We start from the raw sequence: 22705 nt of genomic DNA, 5'->3' as shown, positions 1-22705 counted from the left end.
TCCTAGCCCTGTGTGACATTAGCCTGGTCCCTAAACACATCTCCCAGCTTTAGCTCATACCTCTGTAAGTTAAAAAAAGGAAAAGGAAAGCTGTTTGAGCAGAATGCAGAGAGGCTAAATCCCTCAGCAGTTTGCAATGAACTTGCAGTACTAAGCCCTGGTATCTTCAGTGCAAAACGAGGCCTTTTGCTGGGAAGCATCAATGCAACAGGATCCTCTCCTGACAGACTTGTCAGCACTTCCAGTCAGGCTGCAGCACCAGAACAGACATTTGGCCAAACTGTTTAAGCAGAAGAGATTACTTAGCACAAATTGTCTAGGCTACTGCCATGACAGAGACTGTGCTTCCAAAGCAAACCTGCCTGCCTGACCTGCAGGTAGCGCAGAGTTTCTCTAAAACCTGGGGAAGTGTGCTGGTCTTTCTGCCTGAGGATCCCTCCTCACAATAACAACCTGTTTTTCTACACTGGGAACTGATTTTGGCTGCATCTGTTTCCATTCCAGTCTCCCTGGTAGTTGTTTTTAGCTTCAGCAAAAAGCAAGATTTGATTTCAGCTAAGACCAGACAGATCAAATTCAACTGAAAAAAAACCCCACGTGTTGTGGAGAGGAAAGGAAAGGCAATTTGGCTGGAAAGAAAGATGGAAGAAGAGATTACATAATGAGAGTGATGCACAAATTGGATGTGAGCTATAATGACATCTTTGCTGCAGCAGCAGCTAGCTGGCACGACTTTCTGCACCTGGCCTCTTCACCCATGCCCTTTGCTGTGCCCTGGTGAGAGCAGAGGTCAGGCTGGGTGCTGTGGCTGTGCAGCCCATGCCAGGAACCTCTTGGTACACTGGCTGCATCACCGCGGCCCAGCCCAAGTGAGCTCATGGGGCTCAGCTGGACTTGGAGAGGTAGCACAGACAAGTAATGAACACAACTGCCACAGAGAGTCTAAGAGGGATGCTTGTTCCATGGACTGCCAGGACAATGAAGAATTGGTGTGCCACCCCCTCTCCTGCTCCCCAGCTGATGCCAAGCCGGGCGGCCGGCCGCTGGCAGATGAATAGCAGCTCTGTTCCAGCAGCCGCCTCTCCTGCTCCAGCAGAGAGTCTCCGGCAGCAGAGTGCCCTGCTCCCTGCTCCCGCTGCAGGGGAAGAGACCTGCGGGCAGCAGGATGGCCTCGGAGGGGGAGAGCATCAATCTGCAAGTAAGTCCACCGTGGGGAAATACCCATGGGAGGGAGAGGTGGAAGGGAAGACCTCCAGGTTGGGGAAATATCCACGGCTCCTACGTTTGCTCCTCAGCTTTGGCAACCAATTTCACTGGAAAACTCGGTGCTGCTTTTTTCCTCTGTTCTGCTTTGATGAAAAGCTAGTGGCAGGATCTCTGCCTCGTTCTGCCAGAAGCTGTTATGAGCCTTTTTCCAGAAGAGTCAGGGTAAGAGGGGGCTGTTACCAGAAAGACCTTGTCCTGAAGGAGACACACGGAACAGGTGACTAGCAGCCACTGATTTATTGCAATTAAATCTGCTCTCCTTCCAAGACAATCAAATTACAGGTCTGGATGTCTGTTGGGAAAATGCTGTTGCACAACTAATTAAACTATTAAACTGTTTTGAGAGATAAACCAAAACGTGCACACAACTCAGTCATAAAAGGAAAAGCTCACCCAGCTACCCAGGAGATAGATCGCTAGATATCTAAGTATCTATATATCTATGTGTCTGTATCTATACCCCACCAGGGCAGGGTAGGGTGGACAGGGTGAGATTCCTTAGGTTCCTTCTGAGAGGGAGATGTTCCGAGCTGCGAAGGCTGCTTCTGTGGATCAGGAGCGGGAGGGAGCGCTCCTGCGCGCGGCAGAGCTCCCTTCACGCCCCCGTGGTCTGGCTGTGGTCAATTGCTCTGGTAGTTGGAGGGCTGGCTTCGGCAAGCAAACAAAAGAATTCTAGTCTGAGGGACACCAAACCAGACAAAAAGCAGATAAAGATCAGCTCCTCACAAGCCTCGCCTGGAGGTCTCCCCTGAGCTGGGGTGGGGGTGGTTCCAGCTGCCGCAGAGCTACCTTTTGGTGGCAGGAGGGGCAGCAGGGGCAGAAGGCAGCCGTCATCCCTCAGGAGGAGGCAGCCCAGACTTCACAAGCTGCAAAACGGAGCTGTTCCTCCTCTTATAAAGCCTCCCCGTGTTTGGCAGAAAGTGCTCCCGATCTGGAGAGGAGGAAAAAAAAACAAATACAGCAAAGGGTGAAGGAGCACAGGGCCCAGGGTTTCCTATGTAGGGTTTAAAGAGAAGCAAAACTTCGTGGTGAAGCTTTTTCTCTTCTCTGTGTTCCTCTTCTGAGTGTTTGTGTTTTTTGAGAAGGGTGTTTCTTGTGCTCAGCATGTGTTGTAGGAAAGGGCAACTACACAAGGGTTTGGAGAAAGAAAATATCAGAGATGAAATGGAATCAAAAGCTCAGGTCACAAACACCCATGAGACTTCAGAAGTTCAAGTCCAGGTCCCTACTTCAGCCAGCTCTGGAGAAGGGAAGAATATAAAGCATTGTGCTGGAGCACAGCTTCTAGCCCTGAGTAGGTTGGCAGCAGGGTCCAAGCTTTGCATCTTATTTCCCTGTCTGTAATGTTCTTAGCCATCCTTAGACTTGAAGTCCATCTAAGGGTCTCAGTTTTTATTTCCATGCCAAAGAAACTAAAATGGGAAGATTTGTGCCCTTGGACATGATCAGGATAATTATCTGTGGTAGTTTTTGGCTGTGCCTAGAAAATTTTCCACAGATCTTGAACAGAAAGTAGGAGAATGTAAATAAATTACTATTGGATGTGAAAAGGAAAACAATGATAAGGTCTAAATAATCCTATTGGACAGATATCAAACATAAAAGCTAATGCTGTACACTAACTTCCTCTCTTTTCAGCTTCCTTGCTCTGGAAGATACTAACTTGTGCTTCTGCTGCTCTGCTGACCTTGAATGCATTCTTGTTGTGGTTAAGTACTAGCAGCAGCTCTCTGCTCTTTCTCTTGTCCACTGCACAGAGAGAGGGAAGGGAACAGGGAGGGGGAAGGCATTGGTTGTGTTGTTTATCAATTCTATATGTTGTGTTGTGTTGTTTATCAATTCTATATGTATATAAACATTGTATATTTTGTACCTATTCATTGCATTCTATGTTTTAGATTGTGGGTTTGTTTGTAAATACAGCTTCAGTGGCTTTCTAACTGAGCTGGTCTGGCAATTTTTTTGTTTGGGGGGAATTTTCTACCCACCACAGTGTCTTTAACTGGAAAGGACCAAGACTACCTGACCCTCTACTCAGCACTGCTTAGGCCACACCTTGAGTCCTGTGTCCAGTTCTGGGCCCCTCAGTTTAAGAAGGACATTGAGAGACTTGAAGGTGTCCAGAGAAGGGCAACAAGGCTGGGGAGAGGCCTTGAGCACAGCCCTGTGAGGAGAGGCTGAGGGAGCTGGGGTTGTTTAGCCTGGAGAAGAGGAGGCTCAGGGGAGGTGTGCAGTGTTTCTATCCACCTCCACCCAGGTTGCCAGAAGCAAAATCACATCCCTGGGATTTTCCTTGCAACAACACTTTACAGGAACTTCATGAAGCCAGCTTTTGCAAAAGCTCGGTTAGCACACAGAGATTCTTGCATACTAGTGACCAGGAGATACAGAGTGCTAGGAGGAGAGGGAGAGAGCTTTACATGCAACCACACAGTATGACAGATGCACTCAACCCCTTCAGCAAAACCAGTGGTGGTTTGGTTTGGACTCCAAAGGAGGTCAAAACCAAAGCCATAAATGGAGTAAGCTCCAATCTGTCCTCTGAAAACTCCCAGAGGAGCAGAGTGACACAGTGACCATCGATGCATGCAAGCCTGGAACACCGCTGTTATGATTAACAGGTGAATAGGCAGTGGCTTTCCAAGACTCATTTATCAACAGACAAAGCAAGCTGTGGGTACAGAGAGCCTCCTGCTTACTTTTCCCACTGCATGCAACACGAGCCCATCCCTTCAGCCCATAAATACAACAGCCTACATGAGCCTTCTTTTCAGCTCTACCAGCTAAAGCGCATAGCTGCATGGCAGAGATCTCCCCCTCAGCTGGGACACCTCTCAAGGTTACTCCTCGGCACAGAGAGTCCTTTTGCCAGTGACACATCTTTGGTAAGAGACTGATCTTGCACATCTTGTAGCACAGTAACTTTGATTTGTGCCTTGGCAACTTTGATTTTTGTCTTGGCAACTTTGATTTGTGCTTTAGGAGTTTTGAATCACTGTTCAAATTGTTGTGCTGTACAGTAACAGAGGGATCCTTGCCAGTGAACTTGGTCAGCTTGCTCTTTTACAACACAATATTAAAACCACTTTCACTAAGCTTTGGTGATGATTCTGTAAGTCATCTAAATCACTTGCAACGAATTGGCATAGTTGGATAGTTGCACTTGCAGCCCAAAAAGCCAAGCAGAGCCTGGGCTGCAGCAAGAGAAGCGTGGCCAGCAGGGCCAGGGAGGTGATTCTTCCCCTCTGCTCCATGCTGGTGAGACCACACCTGGAGCACTGTGTCCAGTTCTGGAGCATCTATTACAGGAAGGATCTGGACATGCTAGAACATGGCTAGGGCCATGAGAGTGATCAGAGGGCTGGAGCTGCTCTGCTATGGAGACAGACTGAGAGAGTTGGGGTTGTTCAGTCTGGAGAAGAGAAGAATCCAAGGAGACCTTCTTGTGGCCTTCCAGTATCTGAAGGGAGCTACAAGAAAGCTGGGAGGGAGTTTTGAGGGTGTCAGGGAGGGATAGGACTGGGGGGGATGGAGCAAAACTAGAAGTGGGTAGATTCAGATTGAATGCTAGGAAGAAGTTCTTCCCCATGAGGGTGGTGAGAGCCTGGCACAGGTTGCCCAGGGAGGTGGTGGAAGCCTCATCCCTGGAGGTTTTGGAGGCCAGGCTGGATGTGGCTGTGAGCAACCTGCTGTAGTGTGAGGTGTCCCTGCCCATGGCAGGGGGGTTGGAACTGGATGGTCCTTGGGGTCCCTACCAACCCTGATAATTCTGTGACTCCATGATGAATCTTAAATCAGGATTCATAACTCATAGCTCAGATAAGCTGAGGGTCCTGGCACTGACACGAGTGGACAGGAATATTAGAATAGAATATTAGAATAGAATAAACCAGGTTGGAAGAGACCTTCAAGATCATCGTGTCCAACCTATCATCCAACACCACCTCATCAACGAACCCATGGCACCAAGCACCCCATCAAGTCTCCTCCTGAACACCTCCAGTGATGGTGACTCCACCACCTCCCCAGGCAGCACATTCCAATGGGCAATCACTCTCTCTTTGTAAAACTTCCTCCTGACCTCCAGCCTGAACCTCCCCTGGCACAGCCTGAGACTGTGTCCTCTTGTTCTGGCGCTGGCTGCCTGGGAGAAGAGACCAACCTCTGCCTGTCTGCAACCTCCCTTCAGGTAGTTGTAGAGAGCAATAAGGTCACCCCTGAGCCTCCTCCTCTCCAGGCTAAGCAACCCCAGCTCCCTCAGCCTCTCCTCACAGGGCTGTGTTCCAAGCCCCTCCCCAGCTTTGTTGCCCTTCTCTGGACTCGTTCCAGCAAGTCAACCTCCTTCCTAACCTGAGGGGCCCAGAACTGGACACAGGACTCGAGGTGTGGCCTAACCAGTGCAGTGTACAGGGGCAGAATGACCTCCCTGCTCCTACTGGCCACACTGGTCCTGATGCAGGCCAGGATGCCCTTGGCCCTCCTGGCTGCCTGGGCACACTGCAGGCTCATGTTCAGCCTACCATCGACCAGCACCCCCAGGTCCCTCTCTGCCTGGCTGCTCTCAGCCACTCTGACCCCAGCCTGTAGCACTGCCTGGGGTTGTTGTGGGCAATGTGCAGAACCTGGCACTGGGATGTGTTCAATCTCCTGCCCTTGGACTCTGCCCATCTGTCCAGCCTGTCGAGGTCCCTCTGCAGAGCCTCTCTACCCTCCAGCAGATCAACTCCTGTCCCCAGCTTGGTGTCATCAGCAAATTTACTGATGATGGACTCAATGCCCTCATCCAGATCATCAATGAAGATGTTAAGGAGCACAGGGCCCAGCGCTGATCCCTGGGGGACTCCACTGGTGCCTGGCTGCCAGCTGGCTGTGTCACCATTCACCACCAATCTCTGGGCTCAGCCTCCAGCCAGTTCTTAACCCAGCTCAGAGTGCTGCTGTCCAAGCCAGGGGCTGACAGCTTGGCCAGAATTTTGCTATTGGGGATGGAGAAGTGGTCAGAGGAGGAGGAAATAAAAGAAGAAAGCTTTCATTTGAAAGCACATGGAAAAGCCTCTCTTGAGTCCCTGCTCTGAGCACTGAAAGCAGAGCAGGCGTCCTCTGTGGATTTTTTAAGAGCTCATGGGAACATGCACTTCATGATCTGAGGTGGTAAAATGTGAACCCCTCCTCAAAGACCTCCTGGAGAGTGTTGCAGGAAGAGTCCTGAAACTTAACTATGATACAATACAGAAATAGGAACTTTTATTTATAGGAAGAGGGTCCTGTGTGTAAAGCAGTTGCATGGTACCTACATGTCCAGGCTTGGCAGCTAACAATAGAATGAAAACAGTGCGAGCCTCCAGCCTTGCACCAAAGAGTGCTAGAAGAGGCAAACAAGATTTAAGAAGGTTCTGAGGAGAACTGATTAGTCCTCAGGTTCTTTGCTCATCCTAAAGCATGAGAGCAGTAGCTCACTCAGCAAATTGAAAGGCTCCATAATAGGAGGCTCCCTCACCCGGGGTGTCATCAGTCTGTGGAATTTGCCATCTCCTGGAGCAAGTTAGGAGGTCAGCTATTGGAGCAGGCACTGAAAAGAGATCAAGAGGCCCAGTAACAATGTTTACAGTTATGCAAGCTAAAAAAGGTACTTTCAAATCCCATAAGCAAATAACAGGATAAAAATAAATATGCTTTTCAGTTCCCTGCAGGCAATGTCACAACTGGTGACCAGACTGCAACCAGCACATTGCATTGGAGAGGGGTTGGAGGCATTTGGAGCACAAGCCCTGTGGGGAGAGGCTGAGGGAGCTGGGATTGCTTAGCATGGAGAAGAGGAGGCTCAGGGGAGACCTCATTGCTCTCTACAACTCCCTGAAGGGAGGTTGTAGCCAGGTGGGGGTTGGTCTCTTCTCCCAGGCAACCAGCACCAGAACAAGAGGACACAGTCTCAAGCTGCACCAGGGGAGGTTTAGGCTGGATGTTAGGAAGAAGTTCTTCCCAGAAAGAGAGATTGGCCATTGGGATGTGCTGCCCAGGGAGGTGGTGGAGTCACTGTCACTGGAGGTAGGTGTTGAGAGGAGACTGGATGAGGCACTTGGTGCCATGGTTTAGTTGATGAGATGGTGTTGGGTGATAGGTTGGGCTTGATGATCTCAAAGGTCATTTAGACCCTGGCTAATTCTGGATTCTGTACATTATACACCAAGTGTCCACCAGTGAGACCTAGGGCTGCTTTTTTAATAGCAAGAATTAATCCACTTGCACCCTCACCACAATTCCCTTCTTTCAAAGGAGTTTTCCAGTTCTGACTTCTAGGAAGACCAACAAAACCTCAAACTGTGCACACTGATGCTAAAAGGAAATGGTGCTAAATGGAGGGGGGGAGGGGGGGAAAAGCCACCAGGCTGCAGGGAAGCCTCCCTGGGTCTATGCCATCTCTGCCTGCCAGCCAAGTGCTGGGGCAAAATTTAAAACTTGAATTCAACTCTTTGAGATTAAATTGGCTTATTTAAGGAAAAAAAGCTTTACCATGAACCTACCTGAGTGATGCATTTTTCTTCCCACACACCTCTGTGGCTTCCAAATGAAACTGTCACCTTCTTCTACCTAAGCATCTGAGCAACCTGGCAGGCAGACCAGGAACCTGATGGGATATAACAAAGTACATCCTGTGGTAGCTGAGATCAGAGAAATAGGTTTGGGATGTAAATAAATAAATAATAGTTTCAAAAACCCAGCAAGCTTCCATCACCAATTTCTTTCTACTTTAGGAAGCAAAAGTTTATGGATTGGAAGCCTGGCTTTGCTAGCCACACTCTGGCTGATCTATCTGCAGCTCATTGTGCTGTTCTTCCCTCTCACTCCTGCCTCTAGCCATCCCACAGAGATTTGCAGGGGGGAGAGAAGAGGAGGCAGCCACAGAGGACAGTTCCTTTTAGCAGCAAAAGGGCCATTAAATCTGTTTAGCTGTGCACCTCAGCTGCTGCGGTTCAGGATGTGGCAGCTTAGCACAGCCCTGCTTCATCGGTGAGTAAGCTAAAGTAACAGCCTTGGAATGGGAGCGACTCAGACAACATCCCTGCCACAGCTCCCACCACAGCTGCAGAGCCAGGGCACAGCCTGCAGCTAGCTGAAGTCAGCAACACTCACACATTATAGCCACAGCTCAGTCTGTCAGAGCCCCTGTGGTGGGTTGAAGTTACCCCCCCAACATAAAATTGCCAGAGCAGCTCAGCTGAAAGCAAGTGAAGCTCTATTGACAAGCCAAACTTCAATCTAAAATATGCAATGCAATGAGTATGTACAACATGTACAATATTTGCATAGATAACCAATTTACAAGCAACACAAGAACCCCCTGGGCAAAACCAGGGGCTTACCAGCAGCTTCCTCTTCTCTACCCACCTTCTCCCCTGTACATGGGACAAGGGAGAGAGAAGAGCAGAGCTTGCTAGTGCTGAGCCACAGCAACAATGCAGCCAAGGCCAGCAATAGCCAAGCAAAAGGTGACAAAATTAATAGCTGAGGGGCGAGCAACTGATGTCGTTTGCCTGGAGCTGAGCAAAGCCTTCGACACTGTCCCACACCACATCCTGGTCTCCAGGCTGGTGACACATGGGTGTGATGGGTGACCACTGGATGGATAAGGAACTGGCTTGATGGCTGCACCCAAAGAGTGGCTGTCAATGGCTCCATGTCCCAGTGGAGGCCAGGGACAAGCAGAGTCCCTCAGGGATCAGTCCTGGGACCTGCCTTGTTCAGCATCTTTGTGGGTGCCATGGACAGTGGCACTGAGTGCACCCTCAGCAAGTTTGCTGATGACACCAAGCTGTGTGGTGCAGCAGACACACTGGAGGGAAGGGAGGCCATCCAGAGGGACCTTGACAGGCTGGAGAGGTGGGCACAAGCCAACCTCATGAAGTTCAACGAGAGCGAGTGCAGGGTCCTGCATCTGGGTGGAGGCAACCCCAGGCACAAATCCAGGCTGGGCAGGGACTGGCTGGAAAGCAGCCCTGAGGAGAGAGACTTGGGGGTGCTGGGGGAGGACAAGCTCAACAGAAGCTCTCAGTGTGCACTTGCAGCCCAGAAAGCCAACCAGAGCCTGGGCTGCATCAGGAGAAGTGTGGCCAGCAGGGCAAGGGAGGTGATTCTCCCCCTCTGCTCAGCTCTGGGGAGACCCCACCTGGAGTACTGCGTCCAGTTCTGGAGCCCCTATTACAAGAGGGATGTGGAGGTGCTGGAAGGTGTCCAGAGAAGGGCCACAAGGATGAGCAGAGGGTTGGAGCTGCTCTGCTATGAGGACAGACTGAAGGAGTTGGGGCTGTTCAGTCTGGAGAAGAGAAGGCTCCCAGGTGACCTCATTGTGGCCTTCCAGGATCTGAAGGGGGCTACAGGAAGGCTGGGGAGGGACTGCTCAGGATCTCAGGTAGTGATAGGACTAGGGGGAATGGAATGAAGCTGGAGGTGGGGAGATTGAGGCTGGAGGGGAGGAGGAAGTTCTTCCCCATGAGAGTGGTGAAGCCCTGGAATGGGTTGTCCAGGGAGGTGGTCGGGGCCCTGTCCCTGGAGGTGTTTAAGCCCAGGCTGGATGAGGCTCTGGGCAGCCTGCTCTAGTGTGGGGTGTCCCTGCCCATGGCAGGGGGGTTGGAACTAGATGATCCTTGTGGTCCCTTCCAACCCCGACTGACACTGTGATACTATGATAATAAAAAGCTACCAGCTGGTACCTGGTAGAAAGAAGAGACTGAAAAGAGAGAGAGTTAGTTTACACAACTAACTTATGTTAGTTACCAGACCAATGGGATTATTTAGACCTTAGCATTTTAGACCTTAACATTATTTTCCCTTTCACATCCAATGGTAATTCATTTACATTCTACCACTTTCTACTCCACCTGTGAAAACTTGTCTTAGGCACAGCCTAAAACTACCACAGCCCCAGCTGAATATTGCAGAAGAGAGCAAAGATTGGAGCTGATCCTGAGTGGCTCCAGCGTTTTAAGTTTGGGGGGGGCGTGTCATATTTTCCTGCTCAGGAAGGGATGTCATGCCCTGTACAGAAGGGTTTGGAAGAGATGAGCAGCAGATGGCTGCCACCCCTATCTGGGCTGCAAAAGGGGCTATATATTGTGAGTTGTGTCTTTCTGTTTATAGTTTCTTACTCTTTGGATTAAAAAAAAACCCCAAACCTTCCAATCCTCTGGGACGAGAAGCAGAAATCAGACCTCACCATGTAAGGAATTAGTCATACATCAGAAGTTAAAAAAAAACAGTAAACAGATAAAGTAATCATTCTGGAAAACACATCCTACACTGAAAGCTTTCTGGCAGAAGCCCTGTGGTGAATACTGTGAATGCAAAAGGCATCTTCAGGAAGTGAGACAGGTTTACAAGCAACTTGCAAGGGAAAAGAGATTGTAAATAATGGGATGGTTTACTGCCAGTGCTCAGGTTTTGACCAAATCTGCAGCACAGATGTTTTAGACAAGCAGAGAACTACAGTCAGCCGTAGGTGTGACTGTGTGGACCTCTCCAGAATGCCCATGAAGCACATGGAAAGTCCCCTCCACCGCTGCCACTCCTGCCTCCCACTTCTCGCTTTCAGGATGGGTGTCAAGAGGGCAGGCAGGGAGTGTGCTCACAACTGGGTCACACTTTGGGCTTTGTGGGTTTTTCTGAGGTTTTCATCTGTGCCTCGAGGCTGTGGTGTGCTTACAAGTTCCTGGCTTAGGCATGCATGGGCTTGCTGCCCAGCAGCAGCCAGCTGGTGTTGTCTAGTGCCCCTGGACCTTCACTCTCCCTCAGTGACTTCCTAGAATGGTGTCAGCCTAGTATCACCAACTGCAGAGGTTCCCTGCCCCAGTGGGCTTCAGTAGTGCTGTTTGGGCTCTGTGTTCTGGCCTGCCTAAGGACAGTCTACACTGAGAAAGAGGAAGAGCCTTCCAGACAGAATCTCAGGTGCTTCAGAAGGAGCCATTCCTGTGGTATCCCTGTGTGGTGTGTGCAACTCTGTCAAGGAGCAACCCATCCAGGGGTTGACAAATTTATCTCACCCTGGTTTAAACTAAACTAACCCAATTACTGTCAGCCCTTGGAGCACCTCTGCTATGAGGATAGGCTGAGGGAGCTGGGGCTGAGAAGGGAAGGCTCCAGGGAGACCTAATAGCAGCCTTACAGTTCCTAAAGGGGGCTACAAGAAGGATGGAGAGAGGATGTTTGCAAGGGCCTGCAGGGGCAGGACCAAGGGCAATGGCTTCAAAGTAGAGCAGAGCAGATTTGGGTTGGATATTAGAAACAAGTTCTGCACCAGGAGGGTGGTGGAACACTGGAACAGGTTGCCCAGGAAGGTGGTTGAGGCCTTTTCCCTGGAGATACTGAAGGTGAGGCTGGACAGGGCTCTGGGGAACCTGATCTAGTTGAGGATGTCCTTGCTGACTGCAGGGGGGAGGGGGAGTTGGACTGGATGACCTTTAGAGGTCCCTTCTGGCCCAGACCATGCTGTGATTCTATTCTCTGATTCAAAGAGGGTCTCACTCCCACTCTCGGGTGCACTCCATTTGGCCCTAGTAAAGCTGGGTCAGAGAGCTAAATGCAGAGAACACCAAGCACTTTTTAGGAGGACTCCTGTTCCAGTTTGCTGCCCTGCAGTAGTTTCCAGGAGGATCAGACAACTGTGACAAGGGCTGCGTGGCCATGAGAGCATGGAGAGGCAGTAAGATCTGTCATTTCAGTGGTCACTGCCCTCCCTTCAGATCAGCTAGCTGGAGATCCAAGTCTGGCTGTAGCCAGTGGAAGATGCAGGGAAGGCTTACAGATCAGCAATGATTGCTGTCAATCAGACTGCAAGGCTTAGGATGGCTTTACAGGGCTAGAAAATGCAGATGTGAGATAGGATAGCTTCCTTAGGAGAAAAATCGATCCTATGATCTGTCTCAGCTGCAGGGACCTGCAACTCTGTCTGGCCTTACCTGTGCTTGTCCCAGAAACTGGCAGAGTACACTAGATGACAGCCAGTGTGAGCACAACACACTGACAAGGAGGAGACCTCTTCAGCCAGCCAGCACTAATCAGGCTTTTGTTCTATGGTCAGGTGTGGCATTTCTCCTCTCCCCTACACATTCCTCCTGCCTGCTCTGCCAGGATGGGGTCAGCCTTTCCACTTCAGCTGCATGTTCGCTTATGCCCTGCCCAAACATGCAAATGATTCAATGATAATCTTCATCTTGAGGAACTGGACCCCAGGTTTTGAGATATCTGGGGAGAATGAGGCACACATGTAATCAAATACAGCCTGGGAGATACAGGCTCACAGGATGTTAGGGGTTGGAAGGGACCTCCAAAGATCTTCCAGTCCAACGCCCCTGCCAGAGCACAGGTCACACAGGAACACATCCAGACAGGGATGGAAAGGCTCCAGAGAAGGAGACTCCACAACCTCTCTGGGCAGCCTGCTCCAGTGCTCCATGAGTTATCCCAATGGATCAGAGGCTGATCTGACCCCTCACTCTCTCCCGTGTCCAGGGGTGGTGGGAAAAAAACTGTTAATGTCTTTTTGAGAGAGGGAGGCTGGTCCCATGCCATGCACTGAGAGGTCACATCCATTGTGAAAGCTTGCATGTGAAGGCAAAGAAGGCAGCAGGGCTATTAATAGAGAGCATATCAACTAGTGAATCAGCCTGACCGAGTAAATCTGCTCTCATTGAAACAAGAATGCATGCAGAGGCCTCCTGCAGAGAGCACAAGGGACTGCTGTTGAAGAGGATTCCTCCAATGGTTCTAGCATTAGGGTAGGACTGCAAGAGAAAGAAAAAGGCAATGATGTGCCTGTTAGAATAATTTCCTCTGATTATCTAAGAAGTTGCCTGCCAGTGCTAGGAGCTCCAGGAAGGAGGCCATGCTGCCAGAGGGCACTGACTGCCCTGTATTCAGACCCTGGGCCTGCTGTGGTGGAGGGCAAAGCTGCCATACCAGTGGTGCCACCTCTTTGGCCTCACAGAGACCAGGGATGCCCCATGGAGCCCAAGGGCATCCCTGGTCCCCAGGAGGCTGAAGAGCTGGCACTAGACATAGCAGTTTCACTTAGTGATGGGCCTGCCCTAACAGTAAATTCTGGGACGTGTCCCCCTGCTGCCTGATAGGGCTGGTCCCTTGCAGACTGGAGTGCACAGCACCTCACCTCCATGTCTCACAAGCACAGCAGAGCCAGAGCTTGGGGCAGAGGCAGAGCTTGGCTCACAGCTAGAAATGGTCAGAGCTGCAAGAGAGGGGCAATATAAAAGTAATCTGAAGAAGCCCAGACATTTCTGAAGAGGAGCCAGGGAAAGAGGAGTCTCTTGGGTCAGGGAGCACTGCCAGCTCCCCTCGGGTAAGAGGAGAGGACCCCAGAGGCTGGCAGTTATAAAAGTTGATTAATAATAACAGATTTCTGTGCCTGCTTTATAAAGGTTGTATGACTGAAGCAGGGGAAGCAGAAAGAGAGCAAGCCCCAGAAGGTGTGAGATCTCCCTGAGGGGGTGAGAAGGCACAGGACCTGGGGTGACAAGGTGGTGCCTGCACATCACCAGGGGCAGAGGGATGCTCAGGGATTTGTATGCTGGGGACCCCATGGCCAAGCCAGAGCAGCAGCAAGTCGGTGTGGGTGAAGCCTGCCTGTATGGAGGACAAGTCAGACAGCAGCTGCACCAATGCCCTGCGCCACATGGCCAGCCCAGCCTAGCCTGTTTGAAACATCTGTGTGTCAGCTGCCAGTGAGACAGGTTTCCTCCTCCTCACTCTGCCACCTCAGCCACAACCTTTAGGAGCACCATCTCTCAGGCTGCTTACCTGTTTCAAAAACTGGGGTGCAGATACCTCTCACCCACACTTGCACCTTGCAGATCTGAGTGCAGGAGCAGGGAGTGTTACTTGGTGAGTAATCGTAAGGCTGATTATGGCGCTGGCAACCATAGCAGGGTTCTCCTGCTGGTCAGTGGCAAAACTTCTCACTGAGACATCTTTTTGGATGGGAGTTCTCTGCAATGTGAGGATAAATCAATTTTTATGTCTTTTGTCCAAAAGTTGCCTCCTTTGGCTTCATTCCAGCCTGTGCCTGAGAGCTGAACTTGCTCCTCTGTTTGCCTTCATCCGACAACCAGGTCCAGCATCTCTGCTCCTTCAGCTGCTACAAACGGAAGCCTTCAGCCCAAGTTCCAATTTCTCAGGCTTCCTAAGCAATTTGGGTTTGTCTGTTGTGTTTCTCTTCTGAGAGCCAGATATGGGCAGTGCTGCATACACACAATAACCACACACAGAAGGGTGAGCTTCTCCAAGTACCAAAGTATAAGGATTTGTTAAAACTAACTTCTGCTACCAAGGTTAGCTTTTAACCCATCAAGACCCTGAGGTGCTGGAGAGTGACCAGAGAAAGGCAAAAGAGCTGGTGAAGGGTCTGGAAGGCAGGTTTTATAAGGAGGAGCTGAGATAACGGGGATTGTTTAATCTGGAGAAGAGGAAGCTGAGGGAAGACCTCATTGCTCTCTACAGCTCCCTGAAAGGAGGCTGGAGTGCGGTCTCTTCTTCCAAGTAACAAGCAATAGGATGAGAGGAAACAGCCCCAAGTTGCACAAGGGGAGGTTTGTATTGGATATTAGAAAAAACTTCTTTGCTGTAAGAGTGGTCAGGCATTGGAGCATGCTGGCCAGGGAGGTGGTGGAGTCACCATCCCTGGAGGTGTTCGAGAAATGTGTGGCCATGGCACTTTGAGACACGGTTTAATGGCCGTGGCGGTGTTAAGTCAATGCTTGGACTCGATAATCTTAGAGGTCTTTTCCAGCCAAAGCAATTCTGTGATTCAAAAGGGTGCAAGGGCATTTTCTCTGTCATTTCTCCATCCCTGACTTGTGAGTCAAATCACAGGCTCACAGGATGTTAGGGGTTAGAAAGGACCTCTGGAGATCTTCCAGTCCTACCCCCTGCCAGAGCAGGACCATAGAATCCAGCACAGGTCACACAGGAGCACATTCAGACAGGGATGAAAAGGTTCCAGAGGAGGATACTCCACAACCTCTCTGGGCAGCCTGCTCCAGGGCTCTGGGACCCTCACTGTGAAGAAATTCTTCCTTAGGTTGAGATGGAACCTCCTGTGCTGTAGTTTCCATCCATTGCCCCTTGTCTTGTCCCAGGGCACAGTGAGCAGAGGCTGTCCCTGTCCCTTCCTTCCTGACCCCCAGTTCTCAGATATTGATAGACACTGATCAGATCCCCTGTCAGTCCTCTCCAGACTAAACAGCCCCAGGGCTCTCAGCCTCTCCTCCCCCAGGCAGTGTTGCAGCCCCTTCAGCATCCTTGTAGCCTTCCCTTGGACTCTCTCCAGCAGCTCCCTGTCCCTCTGGAACTGTGAAGCCCAGAACTGGATGCAGTATTCCAGGTGAGGTCTCAGCAGGGCAGAGTAGATGTTTGTAAGACTCTCTCTGAGAAAAGGAACTACCAGCATATTGTAATACAGAATGCCCCAGGTATGCAAAGGTGTATCAGACCCTTTTGAACTGGACACCAGAATGATGGAAGAGCCCAGGCTGCAAGATTCACATGGTCAGTTTCCATACACCTCAGCATGCTCATTTGAAGCAGGCAGGTTATAATTCCTTGTCAAATTACACAAATCAGATGTGCAGCTCTGTAATTGTGGCTGTGAAAACCATTCCACTCAGGGCCTTAGAACTTTCTATCCAAAATAACCCTCGGGGGAGAAATTGCTCATGAAGTCGCTTGGGTCAAAGTTCAGTGAGTGCTGGAAATTCTGGGGGAATCCTGTCTGCAGGTTTAGAGAAATGAGAAGGAGAAAATGAGATGATGTAGTGGTTGGTGGATTGCTCAAGCTCTTTGTTCTTGCTCTTTTTTGAGGGTTTTGATTTTTGCATATTGATTTTGCATATTTGCAGGAATTTTCGCTTTGCACTCACACAACTCCAAAAGGGCTTAAGAAAACCCCAAACCAAACCCCAAACAACCCAGACCCAAATTCACCACAGTCTTTAGTTATGTGGGGATAATAACTGCTCCTACCAATCAACAGGGGCCAAAGGGCAGCCAGCCATCCTTCTGTAGCCTATGCTTTACTGAGGGAAGCTTTCTGAAGGGAAGAGCAGCGCAGCAATACTTTGTGTTCTCACAGGACTTACATGAGAGCCCAGTTCTACTGTCCCTAGTTCTCCAGTCATTGACTCAATAAGGTTGGAAAAGACCTCAAAGATCATCAAGTCCAACCTGCCACCCAAGACCTCATTTTGTAAATACCATTTTGTAACTTAATGCCTGGAGCAAGAGGTTGCTTTGTACCTGGTTTACTGACCTTATGTTAAGGCAGAGAAGGTGAAATGACCACTGGTGTACCCAAAGACACACCAACACAAAGTGACCCAAGCAGGAGGGAAAACTGAGTGTCTGTTCCCATGGGTGCATTGCCACACAGCAGCAACTTGCTCTGTGGTTTCATCTGGGCTTCTCCTGGTTAAATGCTTACTCTCTATTACTTCTTTATTACTTCTAAAGAAAGCCTTAAATATTATATTGTTCAGTCAGCACAGACCACTCTGTTACTTCGCGCAGTGTAAAGAAGGACAGGAGTTGAAGCTATTGGTAAGGGAACAAACACAATTCCTTCTCTGCTGAAAGTAACTTGAATGCCATTTGGAAACAAATTTCTATGTACTTTCAGAAGCTGAGGCACTCAGCTATGTTTGCAGTTCTCTCTTGGTGCAGCTAGAGTCATGATTGATCATGCTGGAGTAAGCAGCAACCCCCAAAGTCAAAGGAGAACAAGCTAAATGATATTAAACAGAAATTCTGACTCAGAATGGCCATACAGGTTTGTGATGCAACTGTTCTGCTTCAGGTTTGTAGCTCTTTTTAGCTGATTCAAGATGAAATGCTCCTGCATGTCCTGTGTGATTTCAGGCTGTGACCACACATTTTTTGCTGACTGGGGATGGAGGGGGGAGGTTCATCTTCGTCACCACTGTCAATTATCATCACTGCCTCAATGCAACTACTCCAAGTAATCACTTTATCAGGACTGTCTGGGCCAGGAAGCCTGCATTACTGAGTGTCTAAGTTAGGTCATTGTGAAATAACTCGTTCAGGGAATGTGCAATTCTGTTGTCTAAGGAAGAACTAAGTGCCCTGTCTTCACAAGTCTGCACAGAGACAGCAAGAGCAGCTCCTTTGGATAAGACTTTATCCATTTGATTGCACTGGGATAGTTGTTTTAACTCTTGGCTGTTTCCTGACTGGTCAGGTTAGTTGAAGATCTGGTCCTTCTGGGATGGTCAGAAGAACTGTGAGATACCCAGTCTGGGTTCCTCTTAACTTGAACATAAAGAGCAAGGGCAAGAGACACAGGTACAGTGGTTGGTTTATTTACATTTTACTACTTTCTGTTCAAGACCTGTGGAAAATTTTAAAGGTACAGCCTTAACCTACCACAGGTACGAAGGTGATGCAAATACTCCTGCATTACATAAGGGCCCAGGTGTTTTCTTCCTTCCATCTTTTGCCCACAGTGATATCTTGACTAGCAACTGACACTGATCAGAAAAGGATGGGGGTACAAGAAAACAGAATCTGCTGCCGTTTTCCTTTATCAGAATGGGATTTGCAGTCCATCTACATCTGCTAGATTCCTGGGAGCAGACTCTGGACCATTCCTTAGCCAGCCCCCACATTTGGCGTGTGGCTGTGAAAAGGTTGCCAAAGGGAGCTGTGTCAAAGGGCTTTGGCTTTGCTCTTAATGGCTCCACGTACAGTCTGAAGGAATCTGAAGCGCTCACGAAATGTGGTTTCCCCTCTGGTGTTTGCTGTTCAGCTGGCTCAGCAGCTCAGCCATTTAAAACTATTGTGAGTGGATTTAGCATTTGTGAAATAATGCTGGCCTGTTGGGATCTGCAGAGGGATGGGCAAAGTCCACCAGCACAATGTCAGCCCCTCGGCCCTCCTCCTCAGATGAGGAGCCAGGGTGCAGCCGAGCTCCAGGAAGAAGGCGCTGGGATCCGGGTGCAGCAGCGCACGTCCTGGGGCAACGAGGTATGGGCTCAGCAAAAGGAAAAAGCTAACAGAGGAGGCAATGTCTGCTTCATCCTGGGGAAACAAAAAAGAGAAGAAAAAGAGAGGCACATAACGAGGAGAGCAGCTTCAGAAGAGAGCTAGGGGAGGGTGTGGCCTGCTGAATGACTGATTCCGAATGCCAGCAAGACAAACCAAAGGAGCAGGCACAGACAGCTGGTAGTCCTGGAGGCTTCTGTCCACAGCAACCAGCGCAGATGGTGATCCCCATTTCACCCTAGCCTGATCCGGTAGAGTGAGAGCTGTTTCCGTGGTGCACAGCGATAAGCCAAGGACCAATGGATACAAACTTGAACACAGAAGGTTTCACCTCCATATGAAGAAAAACTTCTTTGGTGTGAGGGTGCCAGAGCCCTGGAGCAGGCTGCCCAGAGAGGTGGTGGAGTCTCCTTTCTCTGGAGCCTTTCCAACCCCACCTGGATGCATTCCTGTGTGGACTACCCTGGGTGATCCTGCTTTGGCAAGGACGTTGGACTCAATGATCCCCAGAGGTCCTGGGGGGCGGGGGGGGGGGGGGGGGGAGAAGAAAAGGAAAAGAGATAACTAAAGCCATCTCTGATGGGGACAGCATTGCAAACATGCTGGAGACCTGCATCTTCATCCAGAGAGTCGACTCAGGGCCAGGCTCAGACAGGCAATTCAAGAGCAGATGGCAGCAGGCCTTGGTGGCTACTAATTAGGTTAGCTTTTGGTTAGCCATATCTAGCTCAGCTTCATTCCCACCCCCCTCTGTGCTCTCTTCAGCCACAAGGCTCCAGGCACCACCCTGAGTTACTGAACTAGGTCAGGCTCACATTGTTCACTTTTCTGGGCAGTAGTAAATTGGCAGCTCTGTGACAGATACCCTGGTGGAGAGAGGGGCTCAGGATCTGGATGTGGGGCAGTGTGGTGGTGAGCTCAGGTGTTGACTGCCAGGGTGGGGCAGGGTCGTTCCAAAGCATTTCCTGTTGCCTTGGTCACACTGCAGAGAAGGACATTATTTGTCCTGTGGGAGCAACTGACTCAGACCCTTGGCCAGCTGCAGGGAAAGGTGTTCCTGTAGCTGCCAAGAGCAAAGAATATCTGGGGGAAAAAACGATGCCCTGCTCTGTGGCTGCAAATGATAACAACCCCTTCCTCTTCAGCCTGACCCAAAAGCCTTTTCTTTTCTCTTCCTTTGTTCCCCTCCCTGTTTTTTCCTATCTGATGAAAAATTCTCAGCTAGAGCCCAGCCTGTCTGTTGTCACTGTGCCTAACATGACTTTTACATTCCTCCTGTTTATTGTTTTTGCAGTTGTACCTGTTGTCAAATGACCTATGACAAGTAAGGTTCAGCCAACTGAACCTGACAGGAGTTACGCAAGAGCAAGTAGCAGCGAGCTTTACAATGCGCCTCATGCAATGCACTATGGGTGTCCATGGACTTGATCAATCTATTTCTGATTGGATGTGGACAGATACTCTTGCAGACCTGGCTGGAGCAATCTGAAAGAGTACTGTTCCCAGTGGCTATCCTTAGTCAGAAGTCTCTGTCTAGCCACATTCCTGACCTCTCTGAGCAGTAAGAGACAGCACCTGGTTGAGTAACTGCTGCAGCTCTACCAGCTGTTTCCACACACCATACGTTTGCACCCTGCACATGGCAAAGTACTTCTTCATTCCTTATCATCTCCTCAGTGGGTGTAATTATAAGGTTGATTCAGCAAAAATGAGAGCAACACTTGTGGGAAGTTTGCCTTAGAACCATCAAACTCTACAGGCTAAGAAAAGGCTGTGAGTTACTGATCACAATCTATGGATGAGAAGATCTTTGGCCTTTGAAGGCTCTCACTGTGAAGGGCAAGCAGGGCTCCGTGGCTCCTCTTGGTCATGCTATAGGTAATATTCTGTTAGCCCAAAACTGTGGGAATCTTCTGTTACCAAGCAGCATTCAGTCTGCCTTTTGCCCAAGGCATCTGTGTTACATACACAATCAACACTAACATGTTGATACCTGCGAGCAGAGGGAAATTCACATTCTGTACTCAGATGCTGCAGGACTGAGGTGTTAGGAGGATGTACGAAATTAAGGCAGGAAGGGCAGGGAAGTAGAGGAAAGACTTCAAATGTAATAGGTGAAGACTTCAAATGTAATAAGTGAGGGACTTCAAGGTGGAAGGTGGAAGCAGTATCCTTTGAGGCAGTATTTGTTCAGAAGGTAGGTAACAAGGTAAAATGTCTTCAAAAGGCCCAGTGAAAGCAGGACTGCTTGGTGCTAGGGTCAAGAATTAAGGGAGAAAAAAGCATAATGATTTCACTAACTATTTTTCTTCCTCTCAGCTAGGGATAAGTGAGGATTAAGAGTCAGTGCTCATGTTAATCATATTGATAATAGGTGGAAAGAAGTTTCTTTCACCCATCTTTGGCCGTGCCAGCAGCAGCATCCAACAGGCTGCCTAAACAGGATATGGCAAACTGTGAAGAAGAAAAAACAATGAAAACAATAAAGGCCAGAGTGACATTCAGTTTGGGTTTTTTTTGTTGTTGGTGGTTGGTTGGGTTTTTTTCAGAACAAAATACTGTACTGAGTGCCCAGAAAGGTACCACAAAACCACTTTCCCAGGGCCACTGGATGACATACCGACAATCCAGCTGAGCTGCCTCAACAACAGCAAGCTCTGCTGAGGGAGGCAGGAATCAGGAGAGTGTGAGCAGAAGTGAATAAACCATAGGGATAAACTCCTCCATCACTTCATGCTTGGTATGTGTAAATGTTTCAATGCACAACTAAAACCAGAAGCTAACACAGCCTCAAGCTGCGCCAGGGGAGGTTTAGACTCGAGGTGAGGAGGAAGTTCTTCACTGAGAGAGTCATTGGTCATTGGAATGTGCTGCCCAGGGAGGTGGCGGAGTCACCATCCCTGGAGGTGTTCAAGAGGAGATTGGATGTGGCACTTGGTGCCATGGTCTAGTCATGGGGTCTGTGTTGATAGGTTGGACTTGATGATCCTCAAGGTCCTTTCCAACCTAGGTTATACTGTGAACATGAGCTACTTCTCTAAGCCCATGCCAATTAGTGACCATCACAACTCCCATGGAGCTCTAAACACTACCAGTCTTGTGCTTACTCTGCCCTACATGGTCCAAGTTTTCCTTTTTTCTCTGCTCCTTTACTCTTCCATTCCTCACCAAACATGCAGGAGTTCATTTGGGCACAGCATTTTGGCTACCCCTTATAAGAATCTAGCTCCAATACAAAACACATGTTGAATGAAGGCCACTTGAAATCCAAGGCACTTGGTCTGCACCAGTGGCTCCCACTTCTTTTGTCACTTAGCCACCTTGAAGTGCAAAACTACAGGGTAAACCCCAGATACAGTGAAGGACTCATAAGTGACTTTGGTTCACGCAGGACATCGTTTCCCACCGCAGAACCGTACACGCTTGGCAGCTGACTGTGGGTGCCTTTCAGAAGAAGAATCTGGGCATTGCATTGTCAGAGAAATAGCTTTTCTGCTTTAATCTCCTCCCATTTCTCTTCTGGCCCAGAGGCATTTGCTTCCCCAATGCAGCCTCCTAGGAAGGCCTATTTTCTACACCCGTTTGCAAAGGTCCTCCCAAAGCAAAGTCTGCCCAGGAGACCTCTGAGAAACACAATTGTCACTGAGGGGATTGGAGCCTCCCTTTAATTTCTGCCACGCTGTACTATGGCTTCTCATTATAAAGCTAGCTCTTAAAGGTTCTTTGTCTCTGCAGGGTTGAAAGTTGCTGACTGAATGTCTGGGTCTAATTTTTCCACCAGCCTTCCTTGAACTGGCCATTCTCAGCTAGGCAAAGGGTTTGTATAATGCTACAAGATCGCTCCCATCAATCTTAGTTAACATTTTGAACTTGCTTTGCAAAAAAGGGTTAATGAGAAAACAAACCCAGAACCTGAATAACGAGTCACCAGAGGAAAGCAGTAGCCTCATCTTTTAGTGGAGGGCCTGAACAGCAATGCTTTTCACAGGGTGAGGAGGACTGGCATTTTGTTCTGATCTGGGAATATAATTCCCATGGACAGTGCATGAGCAAACAGCAGCAATCTACAGAACATCCAGGAACAGTTGCTGAAAGATGCCCAGGGTGTTACTTTCGGCAGGACATCGGGTTCCACCAAAAGGCACCGAAAGCACCAGACTCACAACAATAACAATATTTGACACAGATGAAGTGGCTTTCATCTAAGGGTCACAGGAAGCTTCTGCAGCGGTGAGTGAGCTCCTTGAGGAGGGAGAAAGGGAACCGATGCTCTGTAGGTGTTGCCACGGCTCCAGAAGATAGGTTATCGTGTGCAGAGCGTGAGAGGGTGCAGGAGGAGTTAACAAGTAGAGGCAAGTGAGCTTGCATCAACACAGTAACC

The 22705-nt window shown here is 49.4% G+C and overlaps 1 protein-coding gene across 3 annotated transcripts in view; it reads left to right on the top strand.

Annotated features, from left to right (window-relative positions):
- Window positions 1-1098: 1098 nt before the first annotated feature.
- NINJ2 (ninjurin 2) overlaps window positions 1099-22705 on the top strand; it is a 70368-nt gene continuing 48761 nt past the window's right edge. The window contains exons 1-2 of one of the 3 annotated variants that reach the window (XM_068141786.1): window positions 1099-1198; window positions 4041-4151. In XM_068141786.1, coding sequence (XP_067997887.1) covers window positions 1166-1198; window positions 4041-4151 — 144 coding nt within the window. In that variant the 5' untranslated portion in view covers window positions 1099-1165. Of the gene's footprint in view, window positions 1199-1276; window positions 1484-4040; window positions 4152-22705 lie in introns of those variants that run through there. The other 2 variants (XM_068141788.1, XM_068141790.1) reach the window with 2 other exon arrangements.

Source organism: Melanerpes formicivorus, unplaced genomic scaffold (assembly GCF_026170545.1).
Source record: "Melanerpes formicivorus ecotype bairdi unplaced genomic scaffold, bMelFor1.0.p_v2 SCAF_8, whole genome shotgun sequence".
Classification (NCBI taxonomy): domain Eukaryota; kingdom Metazoa; phylum Chordata; class Aves; order Piciformes; family Picidae; genus Melanerpes; species Melanerpes formicivorus.
Note: the sequence above shows the minus strand (reverse complement) of the source record. Positions and strands in the feature narration are given on the sequence as shown.